We start from the raw sequence: 14,480 nt of genomic DNA on the forward strand, positions 1-14,480 counted from the left end.
CACTCTAGTTTGTAAACAAGCCCCACTCTGCTTTGTAAACAAACCCCACTCTAGTTTGTAAACAAGCCCCACTCTGCTTTGTATACAAACCCCACTCTAGTTTTGTAAACAAGCCCCACTCTGCTTTGTAAAGAAACCCCACTCTAGTTTGTAAACAAGCCCCACTCTGCTTTGTATACAAACCCCACTCTAGTTTGTAAACAAGCCCCACTCTGCTTTGTATACAAACCCCACTCTAGTTTGTAAACAAGCCCCACTCTGCTTTGTAAACAAACCCCACTCTAGTTTGTAAACAAGCCCCACTCTGCTTTGTAAACAAACCCCACTCTAGTTTGTAAACAAGCCCCACTCTGCTTTGTATACAAACCCCACTCTAGTTTGTAAACAAGCCCCACTCTGCTTTGTAAACAAACCCCACTCTAGTTTGTAAACAAGCCCCACTCTGCTTTGTATACAAACCCCACTCTAGTTTGTAAACAAGCCCCACTCTGCTTTGTAAACAAACCCCACTCTAGTTTGTAAACAAGCCCCACTCTGCTTTGTATACAAACCCCACTCTAGTTTGTAAACAAGCCCCACTCTGCTTTGTAAACAAACCCCACTCTAGTTTGTAAACAAGCCCCACTCTGCTTTGTAAACAAACCCCACACTAGTTTGTAAACAAGCCCCACTCTGCTTTGTAAACAAACCCCACTCTAGCTTGTAAACAAGCCCCACTCTGCTTTGTAAACAAACCCCACTCTAGTTTGTAAACAAGCCCCACTCTGCTTTGTAAACAAACCCCACTCTAGTTTGTAAACAAGCCCCACTCTGCTTTGTAAACAAACCCCACTCTAGTTTGTAAACAAGCCCCACTCTGCTTTGTATACAAACCCCACTCTAGTTTGTAAACAAGCCCCACTCTGCTTTGTAAACAACCCCCACTCTAGTTTGTAAACAAGCCCCACTCTGCTTTGTAAAGAAACCCCACTCTAGTTTGTAAACAAGCCCCACTCTGCTTTGTAAACAAACCCCACTCTAGTTTGTAAACAAGCCCCACTCTGCTTTGTAAACAAACCCCACTCTAGTTTGTAAACAAGCCCCACTCTGCTTTGTAAACAAACCCCACTCTAGTTTGTAAACAAGCCCCACTCTGCTTTGTATACAACCCCCACTCTAGTTTGTAAACAAGCCCCACTCTGCTTTGTAAAGAAACCCCACTCTAGTTTGTAAACAAGCCCCACTCTGCTTTGTAAACAAACCCCACTCTAGTTTGTAAACAAGCCCCACTCTGCTTTGTAAAGAAACCCCACTCTAGTTTGTAAACAAGACCCACTCTGCTTTGTAAAGAAACCCCACTCTAGTTTGTAAACAAGCCCCACTCCGCTTTGTAAACAAACAACACTCCTCTCTTTTGTAAACAAACCCCACTCTAGTTTGTAAACAAGCCCCACTCTGCTTTGTATACAAACCCCACTCTAGTTTGTAAACAAGCCCCACTCTGCTTTGTAAACAAACCCCACTCTAGTTTGTAAACAAGCCCCACTCTGCTTTGTAAACAAACCCCACTCTAGTTCGTAAACAAGCCCCACTCTGCTTTGTAAACAAACCCCACTCTAGTTTGTAAACAAGCCCCACTCTGCTTTGCAAACAAACCCCACTCTAGTTTGTAAACAAGCCCCACTCTGCTTTGTATACAAACCCCACTCTAGTTTGTAAACAAGCCCCACTCTGCTTTATAAACAAACCCCACTCTAGTTTGTAAACAAGCCCCACTCTGCTTTGTAAACAAACCCCACTCTAGTTTGTAAACAAGCCCCACTCTGCTTTGTAAACAAACCCCACTCTAGTTTGTAAACAAGACCCACTGTGCTTTGTAAACAAACCCCACTCTAGTTTGTAAACAAGCCCCACTCTGCTTTGTAAACAAACAACGCTCCTCTCTTTTGTAAACAATCCTGCACTCTGCTTTGTAAACAAATCCCACTCTAGTTTGTAAACAAGCCCCACTATGCTTTGTAAACAAACCCCACTCTAGTTTGTAAACAAGCCCCACTCTGCTTTGTAAACAAACCCCACTCTAGTTTGTAAACAAGCCCCACTCTGCTTTGTAAACAAACTCCACTCTAGTTTGTAAACAAGCCCCACTCTGCTTTGTAAACAAACCCCACTCTAGTTTGTAAACAAGCCCCACTCTGCTTTGTAAACAAACCCCACTCTAGTTTGTAAACAAGCCCCACTCTGCTTTGTAAACAAACCCCACTCTAGTTTGTAAACAAGCCCCACTCTGCTTTGTATACAAACCCCACTCTGCTTTGTAAACAAGCCCCACTCTGCTTTGTAAACAAACCCCACTCTAGTTTGTAAACAAGCCCCACTCTGCTTTGTAAACAAACCCCACTCTAGTTTGTAAACAAGCCCCACTGTGCTTTGTAAACAAACCCCACTCTAGTTTGTAAACAAGCCCCACTCTGCTTTGTAAACAAACCCCACTCTAGTTTGTAAACAAGCCCCACTGTGCTTTGTAAACAAACCCCACTCTAGTTTGTAAACAAGCCCCACTCTGCTTTGTAAACAAACAACGCTCCTCTCTTTTGTAAACAACCCTGCACTCTGCTTTGTAAACAAAACCCACTCTAGTTTGTAAACAAGCCCCACTCTGCTTTGTAAACAAGCCCCACTCTGCTTTGTAAACAAACCCCATTGTAGTTTGTAAGGTGTCAGTTTGGAGACATTTTCTCTGGTGATGAAGAAAAAGGGAGGTAGATAAAAAGAGATACAAGAAAGAGAGTAAAGAGGGAGAGTATAGAAAGAGACAAAGAGTTAAACAAAGAGAGGAAGAGAGAGAGAGTAACTCACCTCGAGTGTTGCTGGACAAACGTTTGTGTTGACTGCCGCTGGTGTTGTGAGGAAGTAAAGTGTTCTGTTGCAGGGGACTGTTGTTGATCATGTTGTCTTTGTACTTGTTCATCAACACCATCTTGTTGTCGCTCACTGAAATCATCATCATCATCATCATCATCAGCTACTGTACATCATCATCATCATCATCTACTGTACATCATCAACATCAACTGTAAATCATCATTTACTGTACATCATCATCATCATCTACTGTAAATCATCAACATCATCTACTGTACATCATCATCTACTGTAAATCATGCTCATTATATACTGTAAATCATCAACAGCTACTGTAAATCATCAGCATCATCTACCGTACATCATCAACATCTACTGTAAATCATCATTTACTGTACATCATCATCATCTACTGTAAATCATCAACATCATCTACTGTACATCATCATCTACTGTAAATCATGCTCATTATATACTGTAAATCATCAACAGCTACTGTAAATCATCAGCATCATCATCATCTACTGTGACTCAACAGCTACTGCAAATCATCATTATATACTGTAAATCAACATCAACATTTACTGTATATTATATGTATCTACTATGTAGTAATATTTGTTTTAAAAGTAATATATATTGTTTTACTCATATATATATATGTATATATATATATATATATATATATATATATATATATATATATATATATATATATATATATATATATATATATATATACATATATGTGTGTGTGTGTGTGTGTGTCCTAGGTGCATTGACTAGAAGGAAGGGACATGTGTCCTAGGTGCGTGGACTAGAAGGTAGCAGCAGTCAGATAGTACAAGTGGACTAGAAGGTATCAGCAGTCAGATAGTACATGTGGACTAGAAGGTAGCAGCAGTCAGATAGTACATGTGGACTAGAAGGTACCAGCAGTCAGATAGTACATGTGGACTAGAAGGTAGCAGCAGTCAGATAGTACATGTGGACTAGAAGGTACCAGCAGTCAGATAGTACATGTGGACTAGAAGGTAGCAGCAGTCAGATAGTACATGTGGACTAGAAGGTACCAGCAGTCAGATAGTACATGTGGACTAGAAGGTAGCAGCAGTCAGATAGTACAAGTGGACTAGAAGGTATCAGCAGTCAGATAGTACATGTGGACTAGAAGGTATCAGCAGTCAGATAGTACATGTGGACTAGAAGGTAGCAGCAGTCAGATAGTACATGTGGACTAGAAGGTACCAGCAGTCAGATAGTACATGTGGACTAAAAGGTACCAGCAGTCAGATAGTACATGTGGACTAGAAGGTACCAGCAGTCAGATAGTACATGTGGACTAGAAGGTAGCAGCAGTCAGATAGTACATGTGGACTAGAAGGTACCAGCAGTCAGATAGTACATGTGGACTAGAAGGTAGCAGCAGTCAGATAGTACATGTGGACTAGAAGGTACCAGCAGTCAGATAGTACATGTGGACTAGAAGGTAGCAGCAGTCAGATAGTACATGTGGACTAGAAGGTACCAGCAGTCAGATAGTACATGTGGACTAGAAGGTAGCAGCAGTCAGATAGTATATGTGGACTAGAAGGTACCAGCAGTCAGATAGTACATGTGGACTAGAAGGTACCAGCAGTCAGATAGTACATGTGGACTAGAAGGTACCAGCAGTCAGATAGTACAAGTGGACAAGAAGGTAGCAGCAGTCAGATAGTACATGTGGACTAGAAGGTACCAGCAGTCAGATAGTACATGTGGACTAGAAGGTAGCAGCAGTCAGATAGTATATGTGGACTAGAAGGTACCAGCAGTCAGATAGTACATGTGGACTAGAAGGTACCAGCAGTCAGATAGTACATGTGGACTAGAAGGTACCAGCAGTCAGATAGTACAAGTGGACAAGAAGGTAGCAGCAGTCAGATAGTACATGTGGACTAGAAGGTACCAGCAGTCAGATAGTACATGTGGACTAGAAGGTACCAGCAGTCAGATAGTACATGTGGACTAGAAGGTACCAGCAGGCAGATAGTACATGTGGACTAGAAGGTACCAGCAGTCAGATAGTACATGTGGACTAGAAGGTACCAGCAGTCAGATAGTACATGTGGACTAGAAGGTAGCAGCAGTCAGATAGTACATGTGGACTAGAAGGTACCAGCAGTCAGATAGTACATGTGGACTAAAAGGTACCAGCAGTCAGATAGTACATGTGGACTAGAAGGTACCAGCAGTCAGATAGTACAAGTGGACAAGAAGGTAGCAGCAGTCAGATAGTACATGTGGACTAGAAGGTACCAGCAGTCAGATAGTACATGTGGACTAGAAGGTACCAGCAGTCAGATAGTACAAGTGGACAAGAAGGTAGCAGCAGTCAGATAGTACAAGTGGACTAGAAGGTAGCAGCAGTCAGATAGTACATGTGGACTAGAAGGTATCAGCAGTCAGATAGTACATGTGGACTAGAAGTTAGCAGCAGTCAGATAGTACATGTGGACTAGAAGGTAGCAGCAGTCAGATAGTACATGTGGACTAGAAGTTAGCAGCAGTCAGATAGTACATGTGGACTAGAAGGTACCAGCAGTCAGAAAGAAGGAACAGGTGTGCTAGGTGCGTGGACTAGAAGGTACCAGCAGTCAGATAGTACATGTGGACTAGAAGGTATCAGCAGTCAGATAGTACATGTGGACTAGAAGGTACCAGCAGTCAGATAGTACATGTGGACTAGAAGGTATCAGCAGTCAGATAGTACATGTGGACTAGAAGGTACCAGCAGTCAGATAGTACATGTGGACTAGAAGGTATCAGCAGTCAGATAGTACATGTGGACTAGAAGGTACCAGCAGTCAGATAGTACATGTGGACTAGAAGGTATCAGCAGTCAGATAGTACATGTGGACTAGAAGGTACCAGCAGTCAGATAGTACATGTGGAATAGAAGGTAGCAGCAGTCAAATAGTACATGTGGACTAGAAGGTACCAGCAGTCAGATAGTACATGTGGCCTAAAAGGTAACAGCAGTCAGATAGTACATGTGGACTAGAAGTTAGCAGCAGTCAGATAGTACATGTCGACTAGAAGGTACCAGCAGTCAGAAAGAAGGAACAGGTGTGCTAGGTGCGTGGACTAGAAGGTACCAGCAGTCAGATAGTACATGTGGACTAGAAGGTACCAGCAGTCAGATAGTACATGTGGACTAGAAGGTATCAGCAGTCAGATAGTACATGTGGACTAGAAGGTACCAGCAGTCAGATAGTACATGTGGACTAGAAGGTATCAGCAGTCAGATAGTACATGTGGCCTAGAAGGTAACAGCAGTCAGATAGTACATGTGGACTAGAAGGTATCAGCAGTCAGATAGTACATGTGGACTAGAAGGTATCAGCAGTCAGATAGTACATGTGGACTAGAAGGTACCAGCAGTCAGATAGTACATGTGGACTAAAAGGTATCAGCAGTCAGATAGTACATGTGGCCTAGAAGGTAACAGCAGTCCGATAGTACATGTGGACTAGAAGGTATCAGCAGTGAGATAGTACATGTGGACTAGAAGGTACCAGCAGTCAGATAGTACATGTGGACTAGAAGGTATCAGCAGTCAGATAGTACATGTGGACTAGAAGGTAACAGCAGTCAGATAGTACATGTGGACTAGAAGGTAGCAGCAGTCAGATAGTACATGTGGACTGTAAGGTAGCAGCAGTCAGATAGTACATGTGGACTAGAAGGTACCAGCAGTCAGATAGTACATGTGGACTAGAAGGTATCAGCAGTCAGATAGTACATGTGGACTAGAAGGTACCAGCAGTCCGATAGTACATGTGGACTAGAAGGTATCAGCGGTGAGATAGTACATGTGGACTAGAAGGTACCAGCAGTCAGATAGTACATGTGGACTAGAAGGTATCAGCAGTCAGATAGTACATGTGGACTAGAAGGTACCAGCAGTCAGATAGTACAAGTGGACTAGAAGGTAACAGCAGTCAGATAGTACATGTGGACTAGAAGGTAACAGCAGTCAGATAGTACATGTGGACTAGAAGGTAGCAGCAGTCAGATAGTACATGTGGACTAGAAGGTAGCAGCAGTCAGATAGTACATGTGAACTAGAAGGTAGCAGCAGTCAGATAGTACATGTGGACTAGAAGGTATCAGCAGTCAGATAGTACATGTGGACTAGAAGGTACCAGCAGTCAGATAGTACATGTGGACTAGAAGGTACCAGCAGTCAGATAGTACATGTGGACTAGAAGGTATCAGCAGTCAGATAGTACATGTGGACTAGAAGGTACCAGCAGTCAGATAGTACATGTGGACTAGAAGGTATCAGCAGTCAGATAGTACATGTGGACTAGAAGGTATCAGCAGTGAGATAGTACATGTGGACTAGAAGGTACCAGCAGTCAGATAGTACATGTGGACTAGAAGGTATCAGCAGTGAGATAGTACATGTGGACTAGAAGGTACCAGCAGTCAGATAGTACATGTGGACTAGAAGGTATCAGCAGTCAGATAGTACATGTGGACTAGAAGGTACCAGCAGTCAGATAGTACAAGTGGACTAGAAGGTAACAGCAGTCAGATAGTACATGTGGACTAGAAGGTAACAGCAGTCAGATAGTACATGTGGACTAGAAGGTAGCAGCAGTCAGATAGTACATGTGGACTAGAAGGTAGCAGCAGTCAGATAGTACATGTGGACTAGAAGGTATCAGCAGTCAGATAGTACATGTGGACTAGAAGGTAACAGCAGTCAGATAGTACATGTGGACTAGAAGGTAACAGCAGTCAGATAGTACATGTGGACTAGAAGGTAGCAGCAGTCAGATAGTACATGTGGACTAGAAGGTAACAGCAGTCAGATAGTACATGTGGACTAGAAGGTAGCAGCAGTCAGATAGTACATGTGGACTAGAAGGTAACAGCAGTCAGATAGTACATGTGGACTAGAAGGTAGCAGCAGTCAGATAGTACATGTGGACTAGAAGGTAGCAGCAGTCAGATAGTACATGTGGACTAGAAGGTAACAGCAGTCAGATAGTACATGTGGACTAGAAGGTAACAGCAGTCAGATAGTACATGTGGACTAGAAGGTAGCAGCAGTCAGATAGTACATGTGGACTAGAAGGTAGCAGCAGTCAGATAGTACATGTGGACTAGAAGGTAACAGCAGTCAGATAGTACATGTGGACTAGAAGGTAACAGCAGTCAGATAGTACATGTGGACTAGAAGGTAGCAGCAGTCAGATAGTACATGTGGACTAGAAGGTAGCAGCAGTCAGATAGTACATGTGGACTAGAAGGTATCAGCAGTCAGATAGTACATGTGGACTAGAAGGTACCAGCAGTCAGATAGTACATGTGGACTAGAAGGTACCAGCAGTCAGATAGTACATGTGGACTAGAAGGTATCAGCAGTCAGATAGTACATGTGGACTAGAAGGTACCAGCAGTCAGATAGTACATGTGGACTAGAAGGTATCAGCAGTCCGATAGTACATGTGGACTAGAAGGTATCAGCAGTCCGATAGTACATGTGGACTAGAAGGTACCAGCAGTCAGATAGTACATGTGGACTAGAAGGTAGCAGCAGTCAGATAGTACATGTGGACTAGAAGGTAGCAGCAGTCAGATAGTACATGTGGACTAGAAGTTACCAGCAGTCAGATAGTACATGTGGACTAGAAGGTACCAGCAGTCAGATAGTACATGTGGCCTAGAAGGTACCAGCAGTCAGGTCCATGGTGTTCTTGTCGTTGCAGCCCTGCAGAGAGTCCAGAGTCCGGCCGACCTGACTGGCAAACTCCTCCCCCCCGTTCATGCACTCTCTCTGCAGGTGGTGGCGGAGGTCTGTGATGTCGTACTCGTACCTGCGACCACAGGTGTAGGACAGGTCAAGTCCCGCCCACATCAGGTCCCCCTCCCGTCACGAGTCCCGCCCTACTTGTACCCGTCCAGGATGGGGGTCTCTCGGATGCTGAGGGTGCCGCCCTGACCCCGGGTGTTCCTCAAGCTCTCCCGGGCCTGCCCGCCCATCAGCACCGAGGGGATGTAGTGGATCTCGTTGGCCGCCTCGGCGCTGGCACTCTTCTGAGGCTGAGGGACGCGGCGGCGTTTGCACCAGCGGCGCCGCGTGTAGAGGATCAGGACCAAGCACAGGATGGAGAGCAGGAGGGCGATCATCCCACCCTGCGGGGAAGGAGGGCCGGATCAGCAAACAAAACACACCTGCACATCTGCGCTGGCAGGATGCTAACATGCTAACATGCTAATGCTGCTACACCAGCGCTCAAAACAAAATCTTTTGGTTCTGGAATATTTGTCTTCACCCTCCGTGACACTCTCTTGTCCTGGACTTGTCTTTTCTCTCCTGCCTGCCTCCACACCTGCTCCTGATTGCCAACCTGGACACACCCGTGACACTCTTTTGTCCTGGACTTGTCTTTTCTCTCCTGTCTGTCTCCACACCTGCTCCTGATTGCCAACCTGGACACACCCGTGACACTCTTTTGTCCTGGACCTGTCTTTTCTCTCCTGCCTGCCTCCACACCTGCTCCTGATTGCCAACATGGACACACCTGCTCCTGATTGCCAACCTGGACACACCTGTGACACACTTTTGTCCTGGACCTGTCTTTTCTCTCCTGTCTGTCTCCACACCTGCTCCTGATTGGCAACCTGGACACACCCGTGACACTCTTTTGTCCTGGACCTGTCTTTTCTCTCCTGCCTGCCTCCACACCTGCTCCTGATTGCCAACATGGACACACCTGCTCCTGATTGCCAACCTGGACACACCTGTGACACACTTTTGTCCTGGACCTGTCTTTTCTCTCCTGTCTGTCTCCACACCCACTCCTGATTGGCAACCTGGACACACCTGCTCCTGATTGGCAACCTGGACACACCCGTGACACTCTTTTGTCCTGGACTTGTCTTTTCTCTCCTGCCTGCCTCCACACCTGCTCCTGATTGCCAACATGGACACACCTGCTCCTGATTGCCAACCTGGACACACCTGTGACACACTTTTGTCCTGGACCTGTCTTTTCTCTCCTGTCTGTCTCCACACCTGCTCCTGATTGGCAACCTGGACACACCCGTGACACACTTTGGTCCTGGACCTGTCTTTTCTCTCCTGCCTGCCTCCACACCTGCTCCTGATTGGCAACCTGGACACACCCGGTCCTGATTGCCAACCTGTGACACTGTTTTGTCTTGAACTTGTCTTTTCTCTCCCGTCTGCCTCCACACCTGCTCCTGATTGCCAACCTGGACACACCTTCTCCTGATTGGCAACCTGGACATACCTGTTCCTGATTAATAACCTGGACACAACTGTCTCTGATTAGGAAGCTGGACACACCTGCTCCTGATCGGCACAAAAGACACACCTGCTCCTGATTACCAACCTGGACACACCTGTCCCTGATCAAGAACCTGGACACACCTGTACCTGATTACCAACCTGGACACACCTGTCCCTGATCAACAACCTGGACAGACCTGTTCCTGATTACCAACCTGGACACACCTGTGCCTGATCGGCAACCTGTACACACCTGTTTCTGATTGGCTATATGGACACACCTGTTCATGACTGACAACCTGGACACACCTGGTCCTGATTGGGAACCGGAACACACCCGTCTCTGTTCACCACCCTGGATACTCCTGGTCCTGATTGCCAACCAGGACACACCTGTTCCTGATTGCCATCCTCACCTGTCCCTGTTTACTAACCTGGACACACCTGGTCCTGATTGACAACCTGGACACACCTTCTCCTGATTGTCGACCTGGACGAACCTTTCCTTGATTGACAACCTTTAAACACCTGACCCTGTTTACCAACCTAGGCACACTTCTTTCTGATTGGCAGCCTGGACGCACTGGTCCCTGTTTAGCAACCTGGACACACCTGTTCCTGATTGGCAACCTGGACACACCTGTTCCTGATTGGCAACATGTACACACTTGTGCCAGATACGCAAACTGGACAGCCCTTTGCCTGAACGACAACCTGGACACAACTGTCCCTGATTGGCAACCTGGGCATAGCGCTTCCCGAAATCATCTCTAACTGATTGGCAACATGGACACACCTGTCCCTGATTAGCAACCTGGACACACCTAGTAATGATTGGCAACCTAGGCACACACGTCCCTAACTGGCCAAATGGACACCCCTTCACCTGATTGGCAACCTGGACACACCTGTCCCCGATTGGCAACCTGAACACACCTGTTCCTGATTGCCGACCTGGAAACACCTGTTCCTGATTGGCGACCCGAACACACCTGTCCCTGATTATCAACCTGGACACACCTGTCCCTGCCCTGCTGGACATGTGTTGAGTGTTCATAGTCACTGCTGCCCTACTGAGGCGGTGTGTATTTGTGTCTTGTGCACTCCCTCGCTGCACTTGCCTTCTTCTGTTATTGAAGATATTTTGACCTGCCTTCTCTGCATCCTGGGGTTCCTGCTGCAAACAACCTTCCCATTGACTCCAAGACAGCACTTAGTCCTCAGTATCAACATTTCACTTAGTTTCTCCTCACATTTTCACTTCTTGCTCACACTTTAGCCCTAAAAAAAGGTTTATTTTGATTTCTTCTTAGCTTCATTTGTCACAACGGGGATAAAAGAGTGTTATTGCGGCTGGAACACCATTCAATGTTATTGTAAAAGTTGGTGAGGAGAGGGCGTTGATCAATGTGGGCTGCAAACACTCCCTCTACCACCCCACTGATCACAAAATATTCTTGTATCTATAAGCTGAAAATATGAATATTCATGTGTGAAATTTGTCACGTCTCATGTGTCAGGTAAACCATGATGAACGGGTCCATGTGAGGTAAATGTTGATGAGCATGACGTGAAAACATGAATATTCATGTGAAGACTGTTGGTTGAGTGGAAAGTAAACAAAGACGGATACATTTGAAATGTGTCACATTTCATGTGTCAGGTAAACCATGATGAACGGGTCCATACAAGGTAAAGATTGATGAGCATGACGTGAAAACATGAATATTCATGTGACAACTGTTGGTTTAGTTGAAAGTAAACAAAAACAGAAAAAAGGTGAATTTGTCATGTTTCATGTGTCAGGTAAAGCGGCCAAATAGGAAGGAAAGGTATTAACAATGTCAAGTGTGTGAATGAGTGAATGTAAGTCATGTGATCATCTCCACGGAAGTGAACATCATCAAGTCATTACTGCTGGGAAATATTGCAGGGAAAAAGTTCATCGACAAGAAAAATGTGGATTTCAATCTTTCCTGGAAAGAGACAACAATAATGTGAACATTTGCATATATGCTCATTTGCATAAACAGTCTGTCTTCATTTGCATCCTGAAGGACATGAGGACTCGTTAATGATGAAATGTGCTGACTCGCCAAAGGAAGGAATGTTTCTTTGTTCATTAGAGAGTCAACTGGATATAATGTGTGTACTTCTAATGTAGTACTACTTTCAAAATGTATATTACTTATGAAGTACATGTACTTATCAGTACACAAGCAGTGAAGTTGTCAGGTTGTGTCAATGCTAAATAAAAACATCCTTTTCAACTTATATTCAATTGAATAGACTGCAAAGACAAGATATTTCATCTTCACACTGACACACTTTGCTATTTCCTGCAAATATTAGCTCATTTGGAATTGGATGGCTGCAAGAGTGTAAAGGATATCACCACATGGGCTCAGGAACACTTCAGAAAACCACTGTCAGTCACCACGGTTGGTCGTTACATCCAGTAAAACTCTACCATGCAAAGCCACGGCCATTATCAACAACACCCGGAAACGCTTGGCCGGGGCCGAGCTCATCTAAGATGGACTGATGCAAAGTGGTAAAGAACTGTCGGAATAATAGCATCTACGTTATCACAGAACTTTGTGCTACATTGAGTTCAGCTGGAGCTGCCTTTGATCCTACCAATCAAAGAGCTTGTAGAACTCCACTCTGTAGGTTGGGGAGCGAAATGAGGGTGTCGGTTTCTTTGATGTATTTTGATATATTGTAAACCACAGGAGGAATTGGCCTTTAGCCGAGATCTACCTCCCTCCAGGCACCTTTTCTTTGAACTGTTTTACCACCTTTTCTATGAACTGTTTCGTAACCAAAGGCGATTGCTACGTTTTCGAACCCCCCCCCCCCCCCCCCTCCCTTAGAAACAGCTGTTGCCAGATAATCAGGGAAAGTTCAAATAAAAGAGGAGGCGTACAATCTTCCGTCGGAGCGTGGGATGACCTTGTACAGTGTCTACACGTTTCTCCTCAATTGAGCTGAATTGAATTCTGTCTCTGTTTGATTCCTTGCTTCTTGTCTTGTTTAAAAGATATCATCAGCGTTTGATCCCGACTGTTGTAGGGTGAAAGTGTTGTAGTCAGCATGTGTGATGGTATGGGGGTGTATTAGTGATTGTTGTAGGGTGAAAGTGTTGTAGTCAGCATGTGTGATGGTATGGGGGTGTATTAGTGATTGTTGTAGGGGGAAAGTGTTGTAGTCAGCATGTGTGATGGTATGGGGGTGTATTAGTGATTGTTGTAGGGGGAAAGTGTTGTAGTCAGCATGTGTGATGGTATGGGGGTGTATTAGTGATTGTTGTAGGGTGAAAGTGTTGTAGTCAGCATGTGTGATGGTATGGGGGTGTATTAGCAATTGTTGTAGGGTGAAAGTTTTCTAGGCAGCATGTGTGATGGTATGGGGGTGTATTAGTGATTGTTGTAGGGTGAAAGTTTTCTAGGCAGCATGTGTGATGGTATGGGGGTGTATTAGTGATTGTTGTAGGGTGAAAGTTTTCTAGGCAGCATGTGTGATGGTATGGGGGTGTATTAGTGATTGTTGTAGGGTGAAAGTGTTGTAGTCAGCATGTGTGATGGTATGGGGGTGTATTAGTGATTGTTGTAGGGGGAAAGTGTTGTAGTCAGCATGTGTGATGGTATGGGGGTGTATTAGTGATTGTTGTAGGGGGAAAGTGTTGTAGTCAGCATGTGTGATGGTATGGGGGTGTATTAGTGATTGTTGTAGGGTGAAAGTGTTGTAGTCAGCATGTGTGATGGTATGGGGGTGTATTAGTGATTGTTGTAGGGTGAAAGTTTTCTAGGCAGCATGTGTGATGGTATGGGGGTGTATTAGTGATTGTTGTAGGGTGAAAGTTTTCTAGGCAGCATGTGTGATGGTATGGGGGTGTATTAGTGATTGTTGTAGGGTGAAAGTTTTCTAGGCAGCATGTGTGATGGTATGGGGGTGTATTAGTGATTGTTGTAGGGTGAAAGTGTTGTAGTCAGCATGTGTGATGGTATGGGGGTGTATTAGTGATTGTTGTAGGGTGAAAGTGTTGTAGTCAGCATGTGTGATGGTATGGGGGTGTATTAGTGATTGTTGTAGGGGGAAAGTGTTGTAGTCAGCATGTGTAATGGTATGGGGGTGTATTAGTGATTGTTGTAGGGTGAAAGTGTTGTAGTCAGCATGTGTGATGGTATGGGGGTGTATTAGTGATTGTTGTAGGGGGAAAGTGTTGTAGTCAGCATGTGTGATGGTATGGGGGTGTATTAGTGATTGTTGTAGGGTGAAAGTGTTGTAGTCAGCATGTGTGATGGTATGGGGGTGTATTAGTGAT

General features: G+C 44.9%; 1 protein-coding gene across 7 annotated transcripts in view; it reads right to left on the reverse strand.

The window, feature by feature from the left end:
• The window catches only part of LOC133545078 (astrotactin-1-like), a 204,152-nt gene that overhangs the window by 124,749 nt on the left and 64,923 nt on the right, over positions 1–14,480 (reverse strand). For 5 of the 7 annotated variants that reach the window (XM_061890394.1, XM_061890393.1, XM_061890391.1 and 2 more), the window contains exons 3-5: positions 8,789–9,033; positions 8,572–8,714; positions 2,839–2,973 (exon numbers count right to left, since the gene is read on the reverse strand). In XM_061890394.1, coding sequence (XP_061746378.1) covers positions 2,839–2,973; positions 8,572–8,714; positions 8,789–9,033 — 523 coding nt within the window. The remainder of the gene's footprint in view (positions 1–2,838; positions 2,974–8,571; positions 8,715–8,788; positions 9,034–14,480) is intronic. The other 2 variants (XM_061890395.1, XM_061890392.1) reach the window with 1 other exon arrangement.

This window comes from Nerophis ophidion, linkage group LG28, assembly GCF_033978795.1.
Source record: "Nerophis ophidion isolate RoL-2023_Sa linkage group LG28, RoL_Noph_v1.0, whole genome shotgun sequence".
In the NCBI taxonomy this organism is placed as follows: Eukaryota; Metazoa; Chordata; class Actinopteri; order Syngnathiformes; family Syngnathidae; genus Nerophis; species Nerophis ophidion.